We start from the raw sequence: 20101 nt of genomic DNA, 5'->3' as shown, positions 1-20101 counted from the left end.
CCATTGAATCTACCCGAAATCAAACTCTAATATGGCCTCAGAGCCAGGTTGGATCTCAATCTGGGCGTGAATCTGTGACAAGGGTTGCAGCTAAGGAACTCGACAGAGAATCGAGTTTGCTGCGATTGAAGATCAATCTGAAAAATCACTGGGTAACTCGATAACAAGTCTAATATGGCTGGATCGAGTGGTGCTGATCTTCGAGCACCGATTTTCAATGGGGAAAACTTTGATTTCTGGCAGATAAAGATGAAGACTATTTTCAGATCTCACGATCTGTGGGATATGGTTGAAACGGGGTATAAACCTCCGGTGAAGAAAGAAGATGAAGAACTCAATGCCGCTGAACTAAAGCAGCTAAAGGAGAACATGATCAAGGATGCTAAGGCTCTCGGGATTATTCAAGGTTCTGTGTCCGATGAAATTTTCCCACGAATCGCCATACTGGAGACGGCAAAGGAGGCTTGGGATGCACTGAAGCAAGAATTTATTGGGGATAAACAGGTGAGATCTGTGAAACTCCAAAGTTTAAGGCGAGATTTTGAATACACTCGTATGGGTGAAAATGAAGCATTCTCTGTGTATGTTGTGCGATTATTTGATCTTATGTCACAAATGAAAAGTTATGGTGAAGATATAGGAAATCAAAGAATTGTGCAGAAGCTATTGATAAGTTTGCCTAAGTCTTATGATAGTATTGTTGCTGTGATAGAAAACACTAGGGATCTGGAGAGTGTTGATGTGCAGGATGTTGTTGCTACCCTAAAGGGGTATGAACAACGAATTGATAGACATTCTGAAGATAGAAATGAAAAGGCATTTGCTAGTTTAAGTATAGCTCCCAGGAAGAACAATTACAATGGCAATCAGAGTTTTAAACCCACAAAGAACTGGCAGACAAAGAGTAAGAAATGGGATAACAAATCTGTGCACCATCAAGGAAAATTTACTGGGTCTTCTGATAATGTCAAGAATGCATGTAAGTACTGTGATAAACTTCATTTTGGAGAGTGTTGGTTCAAGGGAAAACCAAGGTGCCATAACTGTGATAAGCCAGGGCATTTTGTTAAGGATTGCAGGTCAAAGAAGGTTACTCAACAGGCAAATTATGTCAAACAAGTGGAGAACAATCCAACTATGTTCTATGTGTGTATGGCTGCTGCAGTGAAGAAGGGAGAAGATGTTTGGTATGTTGATAGTGGCTGCAGTAATCACATGACAGGAAGAGAAGATTTACTGGAGAACATTGATAGAAGTGTTACTGCCAAAGTTGAGATGGGCACAGGGGAGTTGGTTAATGTAGTTGGAAAAGGAGAGTTAATGGTTGCAACTAAGCAAGGCAAACGGTACATCAAGGAGATCATGTTAGTACCTGGTTTAAAGGAGAATCTATTGAGTGTGGGACAAATGATGGAGCATGGATATTACCTTGTGTTTGGGGGAATTGAAGTCAGAATTTATGAAGATTTTACATGCTCTAATCTGGTTGTTAAAATTCCTATGAAGGGAAATCGAAGCTTTCCTTTGAAGTTGCAACCAGGAATACAAATGGCTATGAGGGCAGGTGTTAAACAAGCTGCTGAGATATGGCATAGAAGACTCGGGCATCTAAATATGAAGGCTCTCATGCAACTTCAAGAGCATGACATGGTGACTGGTTTACCTGAGCTCAGAGTGAATTCCACAGTATGTGAGGGATGTGCTATTGGAAAGCATTCTAGAGATGCTTTTCCTAAAGAAACAAACTGGAGAGCTGCACTACCATTGGAGTTAATACATACTGATATATGTGGACCAATGCAAACACTTACCAAAGCTGGAAACAAGTCTTTCATCACTTTCACAGATGATTGTACCAGAATGGGATGGGTCTATTTTCTGAGAAACAAATCTGATGCATTTGGCATATTTAAGAGGTTCAAGGCAACTGTTGAACTACAAAGTGGATTCAAAGTGAAGAAATTAAGGAGTGACAGGGGAGGGGAGTATACTTCTCTGGAATTCTCTCAATATTGTGAAAATCTTGGTCTAGAAAGACAACTTACAGTGGCCTATTCTCCTCAACAGAATGGTGTTGCTGAGAGAAGAAATAGGACCATTGTAGAAATGGCTAAATGCATGATGTTGGAGAAAGGGATTCCATTTGAATTTTGGGCAGAAGCAGTGAATACTGCAGTCTACATTCTCAATAGATGTCCTACCAAGGTCTTGAATAAGAAGACTCCATTTGAAACTTACAGTGGAAGAAAGCCTGGAGTAAAACATTTAAAAGTGTTTGGATCTTTATGTTATGCACAGGTTCCATCACAAATGAGGCAGAAACTGGATGCAACAAGTGTAATGTGCATATTCCTTGGCTATGGAACGTGTGAAAAGGGTTACAGGTTGTTCAATCCTAAAACTAACAAGATTGTTATTTCTAGAGATGTAATATTTGATGAGAACTCTTGTTGGGATTGGAAATCTGGTAATAAGAAGACTATGTCCATCTCAGTTCCAAGTGATGTTGATGGAAGCAAAGAGAATGAGACTGAAGCTGTTGAAGATGATGCAATATTTGAATGCACAGAATCACTACAGGAACAACATGAGCAAGTTATTGCTTCTTCTTCAAGACAAGAAGAGCAAATAGATCATACCAGCTCACAAATGTATGATCATACTCCATTAAGGTTCAGAGGCTTGAATGAAATTTATGAAAGGTGCAATTTCTGTGTGATAGAACCTGAATGTTTTGAAGAAGCATCAGGGGATGAGGCTTGGAGAAAAGCTATGTCCACAGAGATTGAGATGATCGAAAAGAATGATACATGGGAGTTGGTCAAAAGACCATTTGATAAACCTGTAATTGGTGTAAAATGGGTTTACAAAACAAAACTCAATCTGGATGGTTCAGTACAGAAGAACAAGGCACGGCTAGTGGCTAAGGGTTATTCTCAAAAGCCCGGAGTGGACTTCAACGAGACCTTTGCACCTGTGGCAAGGCTTGATACCATTAGAACTCTCATTGCTTTGGCAGCTCAAAAGGAATGGAAGTTGTTTCAATTGGATGTTAAATCTGCATTCCTAAATGGTACACTGCATGAGGAAGTATATGTGGATCAACCACAGGGATTTGAAGTTCAAGGACAGGAAGATAAGGTCTACAAGTTGAAAAATGCTTTATACGGTCTAAAACAAGCTCCTAGAGCTTGGTATGATGAGATAGACAATTATTTCAATCGATCTGGTTTTGAGAAAAGCCAAAGTGAAGCTACTCTGTATACAAAGTTCAGTGATGCAGGTGTGCTTATTGTATCTCTGTATGTAGATGACATTATCTACACAGGGAATTCTGATGAAATGATTCAAGAATTTAAGAAGGATATGATGAAGCAATATGAGATGTCAGATCTGGGATTGTTACATCACTTCCTTGGTCTAGGCATAGTTCAAACAGATAAGAGTATATTTATTCATCAGAAGAAATATGCCAAGTCACTACTTGAGAAATTTGGATTGAAAGAATGCAAAGCAGTAAAAACACCACTTGCAGTTGATGACAAGTTATCTAAGGAAGATGGAAGTGAGGATGCTGATGAAAGTTTGTACAGGACAGTGGTTGGTAGTTTGTTATACTTGACAGCTACTAGACCTGATCTAATGTATGCATCATGTTTGCTAGCAAGGTTCATGCACAAACCTACTAGAAAACACATGGGGACAGCTAAAAGAGTCTTGAGATATGTGCAAGGTACATTGGATTTTGGAATCGAATATGTGAAAGGAAAAGCTGCTGTGTTGATAGGCTACTGTGATAGTGATTGGGCAGGAAGCTTGGATGACATGAAGAGCACCTCAGGCTATGCATTCAGTTTAGGTTCAGGAGTGTTTTCTTGGGCTTCTGTTAAACAATGCAGTGTGGCTTTATCTACTGCAGAGGCCGAGTATGTAAGTGCTGCAGAAGCTACAACACAAGCAATGTGGTTGAGGTTTGTTTTATCTGATTTTGGAGAAGAACAAGTGGAGGCTACACCTTTGTTGTGTGACAACACTTCTGCCATAGCCATGTCTAAGAATCCAGTGTTTCATCATAAAACCAGGCATATTAATCGGAGGTATCATTTCATAAGAGATGCCATTCAAGACGGGACAATTGAACTGCATTATTGCAGCACAGAGGAGCAATTGGCAGACATCTTTACCAAGGCTCTTCCTAAGGATCGATTCGAATACTTGAGAACTGCTCTTGGTGTGAAATCAGCAAAACATTTAGAAGGGAGTATTGAAGTATAAATGTATTTGCTGTGGTAGTTTCATTATAAACAAAGTGTAGGATCTAATGTAAACCTTTGGATCATATTCCAATTGGTATTTAGATTAGATTGGATTAGAATGAGTCATAGCTCATGACATGTGCAAGCATCTTATATGATGACTTTGAAATGAATGGTTGTGATGGATTTGTAATGTTGTGAGAGGGTGAAATTGTTTCTCACTCCTCCAACGTTAAAACATGCTCTTTGAGCTCTTTGTTTTGTGAACAAGTTGAATACACTGAAACCTTTGAAGAAAGCTCTGCTCTCTGTGTGTGCATTTTACTGTTCCATTGAATCTACCCGAAATCAAACTCTAATAGTATTTGCTACTGTAGCATGTATTTGTATCTCAGTCACATGAATAAATTATTTCTTATATATTCAGAGCCAGTTAATGAAATACATGTATGTGTATACGTACACCAAGTATATATATGCGTGGTTTTAGCTCCAAATTTTCAAAGGATGCACCACACCAGCAACTCAGCAAGAATTGGAGGAAGGGGAACTAAAACACGCAGAACTCAGAAGGCCGAAATTCCATCAAGACAACCAATCACTGCTCACGGAATTTAAACATATAGCGCACTCATATATAGGTTACGGGAACTACACTCGCATGTAGCTAGATGTGCTGATGCTGCAATTAATTCCCAGTTTCTGCGTAACATTATTCTTTAATCAGGATTAATAAGGGACGTTTATCATCATCCTGGTACTGAACAAAAGTGACTGTTTATATACGATAAATCATTATTATTTAGTTTGTAGAACTAAACAAACTCAATTTTGAAGATTTGGAACTCGGGTTCATGAGTTAGCTAGCGTGATTAACCCAAGTTACCCAACCCTTTCGTTCCACTGTGAGTCACTAACTAAACAAGAATATAGTGACAAACTTGTTGCAGCATAAGGATGTTGCTGATGAAGATCAAAGGGTTGGAGTGCATCACAGTGCGTAGCTCGAAATTGAAGCAAATGTTCTTTCTTTGAGTTTTAACGATAAAGATAAAATAAAGGATAAAGTGAATAGTACCATGATTGACTTTTTATTGTAAAAATGTGGTTTTTCGTTAAAATAAACAGTACCAGAAATTTTTCATTAAAGTCCTCAATATTCAAATGGAATGAACGGCCTAGATGAGAACATCTAAACGATGTAGAGTTAGTCACGTGTATTAGTGATTGGTGTTTTTAAGTTTACCCATGCGGTGCACGTGATCACTCTTATACGAGTGAACCGTGTGAAATCCTAACGGTATTACTTTGTCCTTTGCTAGCATCACACTTTATGCGTGATGGCTTCCCCTTGTAATCGGATCTAAGAAAATACAAGGAATGAAATAGAGAGCAATGCACTCTCCTTCATAGAGCAACTGCATTTGTTCATTTCATGTTCTTCATTTTTTTCAGAAAACTAGTTCATAAAATCATCAAATCCTACTAAAACAACTCCAACTGCAGGAGCAAAAACTCACCTCCGAAAAGAGATACTGGCAGTAGAAACCGGTCAGCTTGAAGGTTGTTCGGGAGTCTTCAATTTAAATTCTTGGAATATTCCTTTGAGATTCTTGGAATATGCTTTAGAGAATCTTCGCAGGTCGAACTGCGATCAACTTCGACCGTTTGCGATGAATTGGGCTCAGAGGTGCATGTTGATTGTGGGCTTCTAAGACCTTCGTAAAGAATGTAACATGTTAGTCGTCCATTAAGATTTGACTAATGATTTGTGTATTCCTTCAAGGATAAAGTAGTCATATTTGATAAGTTGTAAATGTGGCGTGTTCCTGTTGATCGTGATATTTTATGTTCCCACACTCATGATCACTTGCAAAAACAATGGTTACATTATAAAGGAGAATAATATATCGGATGTGATGTCAGATATCTGATTTGAGAATGAAGCTTTTACCACGTAAACAAACAAAAGTTTTACCACGCATGGAATAAAGGCTTTTCCGAAAGTCTTCCCAATCTAGTGCTTTCCCACATGGTCAAAATTTCAAAGTTTCCAAGCCATTGCTTGCTAATCATGCTTGATATCAACATTCTGAGAGTCCGAAACCAAAGAATAAAAGGTTCGCAGGGGATCTTCTTGGGTTTCAAGCAAAAACTGTAGTCCTCACTCGTAGAAACAACTAGTTTAGCCCTGTCTTGCTATCTATATAAAGTAAAAACATCACTGAATTGAAGAACTGCATGAAGAGATGGGGACCAGTTGGTCACAAGATGAGGCCTCACACTCAGTCTCAGCCTAGTGAGCAACCGACTAACAGTAAGGTAGAAGCGGAGAAAGGAGCAAAAGCAAAGCCGACTGTCTCTAAACCCACAGCAGTAGAGAGAGCTGCTGATCATCAGGCCAAACTGTCGGTGGATAACAACCAGGAAGCCGCAGCAGCGAAAGAAGTTAAGGAAGTAGAGAAAAGGACAGCAGCACAGCAAGTCAGGCGGCAGCAGCAGCAGCAGCAGCAGCTCCCACATAACTATGAAGCCATAGTGAAAGATCCTTACCAAGTTAGCTCCAAATGATCAAAACTTAAGCAACTTATCGAGCAGTGAGGTGGGAAATGGAAGAAAGGGCTAGTTATCGTCAAGGGCGTCGTCATTCGTCCTTGCAGAGTACTCAACAACTTCGCTGATGAGCACAGAAATAACGTTCTGGGCCTTTTTATTAAAGCAGAAATGAGAGAAGTGGATATGTAAGAAATGATCGGAACAGAATAACAAAACAATGATACACTTTTAACAACTCCCCAAACTTCACATTTTTATTTCTTACTTCTTCAGTAAAGTGAGTAAAATGATTTCACATAGGATCGACGACAAAGATCGGTCCATGATCATTAACGACGATTATTTCTGAATTTGAACAATTAAAACCCATTCCGGTCACTTGTCTATAGCAACATACGAAACATTATGCTGTAATTTACACCATTTTCATATCAGTAAAGGAAAGCATGCTGATATATAATACATATCATTTGCGCTTGACATGTAATTTACAGTAAACGTCGCTAATGAAACAATGAGAGACCACCTTCCTGTTGAAGATATGTTCTCAGCATGACTGGCAAAAACAAAGAAAAAAGAACTGACAGGTGCATCAAATGTCTGTTGTGTAATCTTCCGGCTTGTACCACAATGAGAAATCGATTCCTTTGCTCTTCAATTTCTCAGTTGCAGGTGCAATCCTCTCCAAAAGCTGCTTTGTACAATAAATAAATTCTAGAATTATTTCTTTAAACCCACTAGTGCATCTAATACAATTACAATCTACGACGTCTTTCAAAGGAAATTAAAGCACTACTCAGAGCTCTGTTACAGAGTTACAGTAATCATCTGCTCTACTCACTCCCCCCGACCTACCCTAACCCAAAAATTGGAGGACAAAAATGGAAAAGGGAAAGGAAAACTTATCTCTTCATGAGATTAGTGGTAGTAACGGAAGGGCAATGAAAATTAAGATCATGCATTATATAGCGTGGTTAGATCTCAACACATAAGGTTTTGTAAACAGATTCTGGATAAAGAAGAAGATAAGACTAACCTTGCCATGCAGCACACCATTGGATACCAAGACAGATCTATCAAATACAGAAAATTTTCCGCCATCCATGCACGTAACATATCCTCCGGCCTCTTCAACTATCTGCTCAAAATTGCATTACATATTCTATGAATAATTGAAGTCACACATCTGGTCACTAAAATATCTGCTGAGGGAAAGGGGAACTAAATCTTCATGCATCAGTTTAAGCATCTTGTTACATGAGATTTAGATTGTCCTACTCCTACACGACACTTCCTAATACTTGCCATAAAAATGTAAAGGATATGTAAATGACAGAAAGTCTACTATTTGTATATTCATCATGAATAAACTATTCATTGACATATTATTTCGTTACGTGCTTGATTCCTGATGATTACTTTGAGTATTCACAACTTTTTCCAAGTATTAAGTACAACCAGACTATAAAAAATAAAAAAAACTTACCATGTATTGAAAGTTAAACTAAGTAAATATCATATTATGTTAGTTATATAGGACCAAATTGCTATAGAATTATGCTAGTTAAATTGGACCAAATTGGTATAGAATTATGCTAGTTAAATCGGACCAAATTGTTAGAAAAGAAACAATATCATATTATGCTAGTTAAATAGGACCAAATTGCTATAGAATTATGCTAGTTAAATCGGACCAAATTGCTAGAAAAACAATAAAACTAAAATTAAGAGATAAAAAAGAAAATGCTACGGCCACTATTATGTTTTAACAAAACGAAAACATGAAGGTGTTCTGTTGAGTGTGCTATAACAATGAATACTTCCACATAAGCATTCATTTGACCGCTTGTGGATTAAAATAATTATGCTGTAAACCCTGACAGATGCATGTGTGAGAAAACACATTACCAAAACACCAGCTGCCATATCCCATGGCTTTAGCCGATATTCCCAGTATGCTTCTACAATCCCAAGAGCTACATGGCACATGTCTACTGCAGCTGCACCGAGCCTTCTAACACCCTGAACATTACAATATGGGGATAAAACCAAGGCGAACAAAGGGTTAAACTCATAGAGAGAGAGAGAGAGAACTAGGAAGTTAATTAATCCTAAAGCACAAATAAAAATAGCTTGATACTGAAAAAAAGGTGAACATATACCCTGCTGATGTCGGTAAACTCTTTAAATAACTCTATGTTGGTGATCCATGCATCATCATGTTCATAACCAAATCCAGTAACAAGAAGTGATCGTCCCACCTGAAGTATGGAAAAGTATGAGCCTCAATGAAATATGAAATGGTTTCACCTTTACAGAGTACGCCTTGACACATGAGATAGCTCATCATTCTCTCTTACAAATTTCAACGCTTTTTTCCTTCTAATAAAATCAATAACTGACCTCATCTGTTTGGCTCACGTGAATTTTTTGGCCATTACAAAATGCTCCCCCACCTATCATAAGTTCATAACACAGGTTATCAATCAAAGCTCCACTGTATACTTAGAAAATCAAATAAAGCAGAGACAACTATTTAGACAGAACTTTCATACCAGCACTAGCAGAAAAAATGCGAGTATTCCAACACATAGGCCCCCCAACGAACTCTACCTGAAAATATAACGGAAAACCAACACGTTATTTCCCCACTATGTCAATCATAGACATTATAGTATAACATAATTGTTGGTCCACATAACAGTTTGAGCTTTTGAGAATAATGATAAATCAATAACATTTGTCATGGTAACAAAGTAAGAGATCCTGAGTTCAAATCATTGCATTGCAACCTTGAAATATAACACTTTTGACTCTAATAGTGAGGCCCATATGTGAGGGGGGAGTACAAGAAAATAAAATAGACATCTTAACACATTATGCAATCATGCAAGCAACATGTCAAATAAAATCTATTCTATGTGATCAGTACCACAGCAGCAGCAGCAGGTTTTCCTCGAAATAGAACTCCCACAGAAACTGCAAAGCTCGGATAACCATGTGCAAAATTTGTTGTTCCGTCTACAAAGATATCAGATGTTAGATAAGACAAAACTAAGGAATTTTCAAGTTACTGCTACTATTAGTTAAATAACGGGTATCTGGACATAAAACGCTACCCCAGCTACCACCCTAAAATATCTTTCCAATTTTATTTCAGCCGTTAGAATGTCCATCTCTACACTTTCACTCATATGAACTTTCGGCTATCTATATAAACATAAGGTTTACAGCTACTATTAGTTATGGAAAAAGTAATGGTCAAAAATATTGACGCAAGAATTATGAAAGCTGAAACAACCTGGTAATTGATTTATAGTAAATCATGTTCCGAAACACCAATATCAGAAACCATATCATACTTGATAGAGTCTTGAAAACCCCAATATGCACAAGCATAGCTATACTGCACCTTAGAAGATACTAACCTAAAGGATCAATGCACCACATATAATCAGATGATGTATCTCCAGTTATTCCACCCTCCTCTCCAAGAATAAGGTGATCTTCGAAGTTCTTTCTCACAACTTCTAAAATTGCTGCTTCACTCTTTTTATCTGTTCTGCAAATTGTTGTCATATCACACGAAAATTCCTGATAAGTGAATTTCCCTTCATGATTAGTGAATCTTACTTGTAAGTAAAAGGTTCAACCTTAAACTTCTACTCTATATTATAAAGTGTTATCATTACAAGTCAATTAAAGATGAAAGCATACGCCGCTAGTGAAAGCACGTCGATTTAGTTCTTACTCAGTGACTAAGTCTGTTAGTCCTTTATAGGTAATATTCCGAGGCTTATTAACAGCCTCCATCACAACCTGAAAAAAAGATGCAAATACCATAAGCTATAAGAAGTTCATGATGATTCAATAATGGACAAAACGGCACATACTACAGATAACGCGTGAATCAACATACTTTCTAGCAACAAAACAATAATATGATATATCGCAACGGCAATGTTTCTCCTTTAATACCGCTTTTTAGTGGAAATAATTTAACTATATGCAGTTGCTAACTCCTATCAGGATGAAATTTAACAACTTTCATCCCCTAAACATATATTTAACGGGCAAAAGGCGTTTTCGGAGTAAATTAACACACTCTCAGAGCAAACAAAGGCATTATCAAAAGGCAACAATGCTTCCAAAATCAAATTAACCTAACTCAACAGGATTAAAAACAATAAAATTCAAGCATTCCCCAGAAGAAACAACGCAAATTCCATCTGGGTTCTTCTTCAAATTACAGAATTTACGAAATGCCGGCACATTCAAAGAATCACAAAAGCAGAGTGCTAAAGAGAAAACCTCAGCGCCAGTCTTAGCAGCCTTCTCAACCACTCCAACGAGCTGACCAATTGGAATTGGTCCAGTTGAATTGGCGCCAACTTTCACATACAGCTCCTGGTTCGGAATTTCAGACAACACAGCCTTTGTGCAGAGACTTCTCGCCGGTTTGGCAACTGAAAGTCCAAATCTTTGAAACCCATGTTGCAGTTTTTGCTTTGAGTTCAGTAAAAGTGAGTGGTTAGGTCTATTGGGCGGTAAAATTGATCTGGGTATTTGAGAAATTCTCAGAGGAACGTTTGGGGAGAAAACCAGAGACCTGCCCATTTGAACCGAACGAAGATTAAGGCGTTGCTACTTTTCCTCAGTATTAACTTGCAGTGTGTTTCTGCCACGAAATTTGCTCAAGGGTATCAGGTGATGAAGGTGGAAGCATCTTTTTGTGTTCCACACACTTTGGACACTTGTTCCTCCCTTTTTTTTACTTTTACCTTCATATTTTACACCCCCCCCAAAAAAAAAAAAAAAACTTTAACCTCTCTAATGTTTTCACTCACTAAGTTTTGCTGCTGCTTTTTCTTTTCTTTCTTTGCTACCATCGGTTTGTAACATTTAATTGAGCAGATAGCAATTTTAACCATTATATAATATACACACACATTTCCAAAGAAGCTAACATGTTTGCTAATGATTTAGTTAATTTGGCATGAAACTACATCCAATTTTGTATTTAGAGATGGTGTTAAGTTGAGAGATTGGATTGATGTTACATACCATAGAAGTTCTATTATGTGCTCTAGTATTATGACAGACATCAAAGTAATAAATGGTTGGATGTGCATACTGAAAACTCATTTATACCAATGTTTATCTAAGAAGTAAATTTATACCAAACGGAAGGGTTGGGGCTTATACTCCAACATGTATTTCCATGGCTAGAAAGGCTTCTTCAATCCAGTTGTACCTTACCCACGATCGACCCGGAGCTTTTGAGCGAGCAACCCACTTCTCGGCAAGCTACCGTTCTTTCATAACGGGGGTCTTTATCCGCCTAATTGTAATCTGATGGACTTCTTCACTTCTACTTTGTAGCCTCGATCGAAAGTTTTAGAAGTAAGGTATATGTAAGGATTTAAACCGATGTTCTTGCTGTCCATCTAGAAGAGCAATTTTTTTAAGTGAAGCGCGGATGGGGTGGGGTGCAATCGGAAGCCTCCTTTTCTTTCTAGTCCCGTCTAATACCAAATTTTCGGTCGGGATTAATAACGAAGCCTTAGTGATGAGAGATTTTTCAATGTAACCAGTACACGGGATGGTACACTACGTGTTACTATACAAATGGTGGGATATGTGTGCTAAAAAGTTAATAACGAAACCTTAGTGGAGCAGTTGTCAAACTGAATCCAATTTAATACTATTTAAGCAAGCACGGGACTACTAATCCTAGCTATTCTACTCCCACATCACACGGTGCAACAAACGAGCCCCTATTGTGTTTATTCTCTCCATCATCTTCAAGACTTCACAGTTTGAATGGAAATAAAGCAGAGAAGCTTCTCCTTTGACTTTGAAAGCATCTTCAACCACCCAACAAACAAACAAGCAACCAGGAAGGAGGAGCAGGTCAGTATGCCACATGTCAAAAACTGATAGGTCTGCATGAGTTTTATGTAAGGGAGGTAGATTCTCTGCCCTCCCACTTCCCGTGCCCTCCTGTTTGTGTGATCACGGTTAAGTCACGTCAACATTTTATATAACTATTCATTTTTGTCTTATTATCTCTATAAAAAATAATATAAAATGTTGATGGCTTAACTGTGACTACACAAAATAGGAGGGCACGGAAGGGCACGGAAAGTGGAATGGCAGAGAATCTGCCTTAAGAGAGAGGGAGGGAGAAATGGAGGCGATAGATTATTTCAGAATTTCAGATTTCTCCTACAAATGCAACGAAACTTCATATATTCACGCGTTTGGGGCCGCCAAGTCTGAAAAATTATATTGAAGGACTAAACAACTATATATACATAAAACCATATGCTCTCAAAACCCTAAATCCGCATTCTCCTAATTAAATTCATTTTTTCTGTAAAAAATCTGTAGCATGAGTCACTACAACCATCAAAATCAGGCTCCAGGTAAAAATCTTCCATACATATTTACAAAATTGTTTTAAGTGGTTGTAGTAATATTAATTAGTACTTATGATTATCTTCAACAAAATAATAATTTGATTTGACGTACCGAATTGCAGCGGTATATCCACCACCCCCCATCTCATACCCTCCGCCGCCTGCCGGCGCATACCAAGGGTATCTGCCTCCGTCGTATCCGCCACCACCACAAATTCATCAAGGATACAATACTAGTACTCAAGGCGGTCCATATGTTGTTGTTGCACCACCAGTTGCTTACCCTATGAAAAATGATGGTCCTGGAGCTGGATACCCCCAACAGCCAGCTCCCTATCAGCAGCACCAACAGCCACCTCCCTATCAGCAGCAGCAACAGCCAGCTCCCTATCAGCAGCAGCAACAGCCACCTCCCTATCAGCAGCAGCAACAGTCACTTCCCTATCAGCAGCAGCAACAGCCACCAAAATCTCATCGCCATCACAGAGGTGGTGGATTTTGGGCCGGATGGTAATTAAACATTCTTTCTTAATATATCCTCCTACTTAATTAATTAATTTCTGTAAAATATGTAATCAAAATCAACTAACTATTTCTTATGTATATATATTGCAGTTGTTCTGCCATGTTTTGCTGCTGTCTCTGCGATTTATGCTGCTTGCCCTGCTCAATCTTTTAATTTTTTAGAAGATCATCCGTCGTTTGTAACTATAAATTTGATTTGTATCTGGTTCGTGCGTGCACCGACCGGCCGGTCTCTCAAATCTCAATAATCTTTCCTTAATTCTGTCTATGCTAGCTGATTTCCATACAGTGAAGATTCATCCTCTTATGTGTAAAGTTTTGTAATATATAATGGCACACGATTTTTGACACACATTTTATGTACTTCGTAATATATTTCAACGATTTCAACCACGATTTTTATAGATTTCCGGCGCGCTTAAATTCAGTTTGAAGTCTTGATTTATTCTATACATAGAGAAATCCATTGAGCAAGTTCCCCACTCGATTCACAGTAGTTCAATTAAAAGTTAAATTTCTTCATGCGCAAGTTAATTAGGGCTTGTTTGGTATCTTATTTGAAAATTTTTATCATTTCTCAAAACATTTCTTGAAAACAATTTTCTTTAAGACTTAAAAACTTGATTGGTTTGCGATTTAAAAATTTTAAATCTTACAACTTAAACTAGACAAAAAGATCTAAAATGAGCGGGTCGCAGGAGAGGGAGAAAGAGGAGAGAGGAGGAAAGAAAGTAAGAGATGATTGAAGGAAAGAGAAAAAAGGGAGAGGATCGGACGAGATAGAGATGAAGAGGAGAGAATGAAGAGAGCGGATTGAAGAAGATACGAAAGAGGTAAAAAATAAAAAATAAAAAGAGGAAAGAGAAATAAGAAAAGAGAGATAGATTTGGAGTGAGAGGGAAGGAGGAAGAGAAAAGAAAGAAGTGGGTTTTAAGTTTAAAAACTCACTTTTTATGTTTTTAGATAATAGACTATATTTTTGAATTAATCTTGAGTTCAGTTTTTGAAAATAATTCTACCAAACTAGGTTTTAAGGCCTAAAACTTGAAAATTATTTTTGAGTTTAAAAAATTGAATTCAAGTAGAGTACCAAACAGACTCTTATTGTTCGTCGAATTGCATGGTCTTGAAAGAAGATGATCAAGTGCTTCACCATTCTCGTCTAAATAAGATAACATCGAAATTTTAGGACAAATCATTTCATCGTTATATACGTAACTACTTAAACCCGCATACAAGACCCTATTGCGCGTGAACAATAAACGAAGGGAGAAGAAATAAGGCACAAAAGTGTCATTTGACATCAGTTAGAACAACTCATTGTATTATCTGCCAATGAGTTGAAGGTCTTGTTATATATACAAGGACACCTGCATATCCAACATTCACGAAAGAATGCAGCTCTGTTTTCATGAGCAGCTCCTATCTACACGTTACAATCACACAAGCGAATCCGAGCACATGAATGGATATATACAGAAGAGCATTGTTTCATGAAATACAACCGAGGATGCGTTACTTATATTCAGGCATCGACTGACACACTTAGAGCATTCAGCTCCACATGCTGCTTTCCCTCGCTCTGAGGGTGAACAGTAAGAGTTGCGCAGGCCTCAGCTCCCACTTCAGAAACGGATATGGAACTCACCACAGGCTTTTCATCAGCGGCGGCTGAATGAGAATTCTTGTGATCAGCGTCTTGGCATTCTGAGATGATTTCCCACTCCTCTTTTAGAGAAGTTACTTCCAGACCTTTCTCTTTGTGCTTCTCCATTTCAAATGCAGTGGGTAGAATCACATAATCGTTTACAGGGTTGTAGTACGGGTCATGGTCTGCCTTCAGCCAGTGCTTCAGTATCCGGAATACATGGTGCTCACAGAGAATTCCTCGGTGCTCGCCAGGGACTCCAACCCTTGCGGCAGCATTAAGCCCATCTGCCTGGAATTCACAAAAATGGAAGCTTATTAATATTGGCAATTCATATGACCAAAACAGATTTGAATGAGTGAAAATCCAGTTTAAAGTATGGGCAGGTAAGTTGACAAACCTTAGCAGATTCCACTGGGACTGTCCCATCACCATCAACGCATACATAATTAGGCTGATCAAATGTGAAATTGGGTTAGGTTTTATAATTGTAATCTCCTTGAAAATCATACAAACACATCATAACACCACCATGAAACGATAATAACCTGGAAATATCGCAGCTGTTGTAGATCTGTGACAGGTGTTCCTTCATTCCCATAGCTGCAGAGTAGTGACTTAGATGTTAAACTAAGCCATGATAAAAAGAAATTCGTACCTGGAAGCGTTTTATTACTACTTGAAACTTTTATCCTAGAATTATCTAAAATAGCAGGGAAGCAGCAGAAATTTTTTATTAAAGCATTTCATAGAGGTATTACCAAACACTATGAGGTGTCTCGAGATTCATCCCATATATATTGTAGAATTTAACTTGAGGAGGAAGTTTCGCCTGAGATATGATCTTGCGTGTTTCATTAGCCCATTTCAAGATTTCCATATTAAATGGTAGGGGAATATCTTCACCGTTATGATTGACCTGACATGATGAAAACATGCAGTGCAAGTTTAGATAACCCATACAAGTGTACATTAAAAGGAAAACCAATTTATAAAGATATTATTATTACTTTAAAGAGAAGAATACAACAACAACAAAGCCTTTTCCCACTAAGTGGGGTCGGCTAACTTTAAAGAGAAGAATAAAAAATAAAAATAAAATCTAGGATAGAAGAGACAATGCAACCTCATCTCATAGGAGAGAAGGGACCATGTAAGCAAACTCTTCTTTAAATTACATTTCAAAAGAACACCAAATAATATATGGTGGCGCTTACCGTATTATTTGCAAGAGCTTCCTTAAAAATCTGTACACTCTCTACCAGGGGGTAAGACTCTAGCATAATTTGAGATTTCCCGTCACCATCAGGCCTACCTCTCCACATTTCCAGAAGCGGAGGATGTTCCCATTGAAAATTAAGACAAGCCATCAACTCGTATATTGATGGGCACTCAATAAGCTGGAACATTGCAACAATCATCAGTAAGAAAAAAAAAAATGGATGCAAAGAAGAAATATATGTTTGTGAAATGCAGAGACTTGGAATATAATACATGTGTGTGTCTATGGACCCACTAGCATCTTCCTTTAACAATCCAACTAATTCATGAAGAATTTTTTGTCAAATGCTATACTTTCAAATACGTCTACCATCTTATGTTCTTTTTTTGTTTTAATTTAAAAATATTGTCTTCTAACAAATAAGTTTCTTCACCCCATAAAAAATGACGATTTTGTTTCAAATTCCATAAATGGGGTGTATGTGCTTAAGGTCTAGATTGTTAAGTTGTTAACAGCCCATATCAATGGACTCATACCAGTTGGTGCATGCTCCATTTTGATATAAAAAAATTCTGTTCCCACCCATCAACAAATGACATTCCATTTAAAAAGGTAGATGTGACATATCCAGGTGCACCTGCACGACAATGAAAAGCAACAAATTAGCATTTGTTTAATCTTTCACCTGAATAGTTAAACCTTTAGAAATGAATCTAGGAGCAGCATAACAACTGAGATTATACAAGCTATTAGAGGTTGACTTCAAACTAAACTTCAAATTACATTTTGTTATACACTTCAAACTAGCTATTAGAGGTTGACTTCAAACTAAACTTCAGTTTACATTTTGTTATACAAATAATAATTGCACATGAACACTTACCCTGGAATGGTGCAGCAATTGCAATCCACTTGTTCACGTATTTCTCAAAAACCTGTGAAACAAATGGCATCAAATTATAGGATATAATTTGTAACACACAAATTAGACCATATTATTAAGCTGCATTTGATTCAATGAAGGAAAGGGGGGTGGCCTTAGCAAAACAAGAAAAAGAACAAGAATATTATTACTCAAGAGGCAGAGTGAACTCCTTACATCACTATGCAAGCACATGAAACATTTCACAAGAAGGCCCCCCATAGAATGAGTTATGATGGTTATCTTTTTCCCTCCAGAAGCCTCATACACTGCCTCTAATTTTTCAGCTAAGCGATCCAATGTCTCCTGCAGCCTAAATGACAACAAAGCATAACCATATTGAAAACCATGACCATGGTGGACACCTAAACAAAGCAAATCCTTCACAATTCGATGTTGAGTTGGAGAAAGGGCGAAAACCATTTATAAACTTTCAAATAAATCTTTTGAACTTTTAAGTGGCATTCAAATAAAGCAGATACCTGTTGCTTTGGCGGAAATCATATCCAAACCCAAAAATTGTTTTCCCCTCTTGGAAACCCCACTTGGTCAATTCAACAATCATGTCATGGAAATAATATACACCTTCCTGTCCAATCACCTGCAAGGGACAAACCGTCAATAGTATTTTATCATTGGTTCAACCTCATTACTCCAGAAAACCACTCAAGAAATCATGAGATAAGATTTCTTATAACAAGAAATATAAGCATTAAATACTGTACGAAATTTTGATAAGTTAAATTATTATTATTATAAGTTTTCACTTAAACAACACTGCTATATCAGTTTGGCATGTAATGAATCATCCACTTATAACAAATAAATAGCCAAAAAAAAAAACCGCTTGCACAAATTATAGAAAACAAATAAAAGGGTTATTTGAGAGTTCTAGATTGTTGTTGGGAAGAAACGAAGTTTCATTTGGTGTAGGAATTAGCAAGGAAAGAAGCAAAAGGTATAAAATATCAGTCTGGCGTGTAAAAAAGGAACCTACAAAGAAATCTATAATAAGGAGCATGCATGAAAAGAACCATAAAAAATCAAAGTTATCTTCTTTAAGTAATATGTTATACATGTGTAATGCAAATTTAGAACACACAATGTAGTAACATACCATGTCAGGGTCCAAGGCGTCAATTGCCTGAAGTCCATATCTACCTTCAGGGACCACTATCCTTGCTTTTGGATCCATAGACTCAGTTTTACCTGTTTAACAAATAGATCATTATTTCTATTGCTCCATAGAAGCACCGCTGTAATTATATATAATGCATTCATATAGTTCCAATCGAAAACCCGCTTTTCCTATATGCATGTGAGGGAGTGCAAGGATATTGACCAATGCATTAGAAAGCTTTCCAAACAATTCAAGCTAGAGCTGATATGTTTTCGTGCCCTGCCATACACCATTGTAGGTAGGGCACATGTGCCACACATGAATTGAAGTAACAAACTCTTAAAAGTTAACCAGCAAATTGTCAGAGCTGGTTTTCAAATTACGTATATGTAAATAAAAAAAAAGACGATACTTTGTTATCACATTTGTATCACAAAGCATTCCCTTCATATGAAAAAGTTGTATGTTAGACAATTTCAGCTTCAGAAACAAAATTGAACTATGGCAACTCGTATACACAAGAAACTTTATCGTGCAATTAGAACCAGCAGAATTTTCCCTCTCTAAATTCTATAATTTTCTTAGCAACCAAACACAAAGCAGCCAAAATTTCTTCCCAGGAATTTCAAACTTATCAACGAATTTACCTGTTGAAGGATCGAAACGAGACCAAAGCTTGGTCCGAAACGTGTAGTCAGCACTAAGGATCCGAACCCAGACGCGCTCCTCCGCACCACTCTCTTCATCGACAGCGTTCAAGACCGAACCGGCGATACCAGGAACCAGCAGAACCGGGTCGAGATGAGGGTCCACGTAGGGCTGGGGCTTCTTGATGAGCTTCAACCAGAGCTCCACCGACTTCAAAATATCCTCCAACAGCATCGCCATTTCGCCCCCAATCAAAACCCTAACTTACGAATTTCGAATTGAACAGATGTCGAATGCTGAAATTGGAGCCTGAAATTTGATGGAAGTTGGGGAAATTAGGGCTCCTGAGCCGTGAAGGAAGGTATGCAATTCCGCGTTAAGTAGGGGAGACGATGACAAGATATAGAGAGATGTAACTCGCAAAACGACAAATCGGCAGAATTATTGGACGGGTTCTATATACGGTCACACGGCGTATAAGGTTGAGACATCCTAATTCACCAAAGTTATGTATCTGGACTATTGAAATTTGATTTAACGATTACAAATATAAATACATTTTAAAATTTATTATAACTTTAACCATTTGATTAAATTTCAATGATTCGGATACATAGATTTGATAGATTAAGATACATGGATCCTGAGATGACCCATGTCCATAAGGTGGGTAAGTTTTTCATTAATTTTGGTCTTTGACAACTCTTTAAACATAAAACAAATTGGCATTGACAACACCACCTATGACATCACTTGTAATTAAATTTATAATTTTTATAATT

General features: G+C 37.6%; 3 protein-coding genes across 5 annotated transcripts; 1 reads left to right on the top strand and 2 right to left on the bottom strand.

The window, feature by feature from the left end:
* Window positions 1-7162: 7162 nt before the first annotated feature.
* LOC114827742 (phosphatase IMPL1, chloroplastic-like) lies at window positions 7163-11564 on the bottom strand. Its single transcript, XM_029110162.2, has 10 exons — window positions 11124-11564; window positions 10564-10631; window positions 10241-10374; window positions 9745-9833; window positions 9368-9425; window positions 9216-9268; window positions 8975-9073; window positions 8721-8834; window positions 7849-7950; window positions 7163-7503 (listed from the first exon to the last, which is right to left on the bottom strand). The coding sequence occupies exons 1-10, from the start codon at window positions 11427-11429 to the stop codon at window positions 7405-7407; spliced, it is 1122 nt and encodes a 373-aa protein (XP_028965995.1). The 5' UTR covers window positions 11430-11564; the 3' UTR covers window positions 7163-7404.
* Window positions 11565-13068: 1504 nt separating this feature from the next.
* On the top strand, window positions 13069-14155 carry LOC114827741 (cysteine-rich and transmembrane domain-containing protein WIH2-like). Of its 3 annotated transcripts, none has more exons than XM_070807281.1 (4): window positions 13079-13240; window positions 13357-13606; window positions 13637-13744; window positions 13850-14155. In XM_070807281.1, exons 1-4 carry the CDS (start codon window positions 13207-13209, stop codon window positions 13911-13913), a joined length of 456 nt encoding a protein of 151 aa, XP_070663382.1. In that variant the 5' UTR covers window positions 13079-13206; the 3' UTR covers window positions 13914-14155. The 3 variants fall into 3 exon arrangements, with proteins under 3 accessions (XP_070663380.1, XP_070663382.1, XP_070663381.1); XM_070807280.1 differs by having other exon boundaries at window positions 13357-13744; window positions 13850-13936; window positions 13971-14155; XM_070807279.1 differs by having other exon boundaries at window positions 13069-13240; window positions 13357-13744.
* An 882-nt stretch (window positions 14156-15037) lies between these two features.
* On the bottom strand, window positions 15038-19748 carry LOC114827740 (lecithin-cholesterol acyltransferase-like 4). Its single transcript, XM_029110160.2, has 11 exons — window positions 19319-19748; window positions 18669-18760; window positions 18034-18152; window positions 17729-17864; window positions 17513-17564; window positions 17166-17266; window positions 16625-16807; window positions 16169-16326; window positions 15956-16010; window positions 15808-15861; window positions 15038-15698 (listed from the first exon to the last, which is right to left on the bottom strand). Exons 1-11 carry the CDS (start codon window positions 19557-19559, stop codon window positions 15285-15287), a joined length of 1605 nt encoding a protein of 534 aa, XP_028965993.1. The 5' UTR covers window positions 19560-19748; the 3' UTR covers window positions 15038-15284.
* Between the last annotated feature and the right edge of the window lie 353 nt (window positions 19749-20101).

Source organism: Malus domestica, chromosome 10, assembly GCF_042453785.1.
Source record: "Malus domestica chromosome 10, GDT2T_hap1".
Taxonomy (NCBI): domain Eukaryota; kingdom Viridiplantae; phylum Streptophyta; class Magnoliopsida; order Rosales; family Rosaceae; genus Malus; species Malus domestica.
This window is presented reverse-complemented; position numbering and strand designations above follow the sequence as displayed.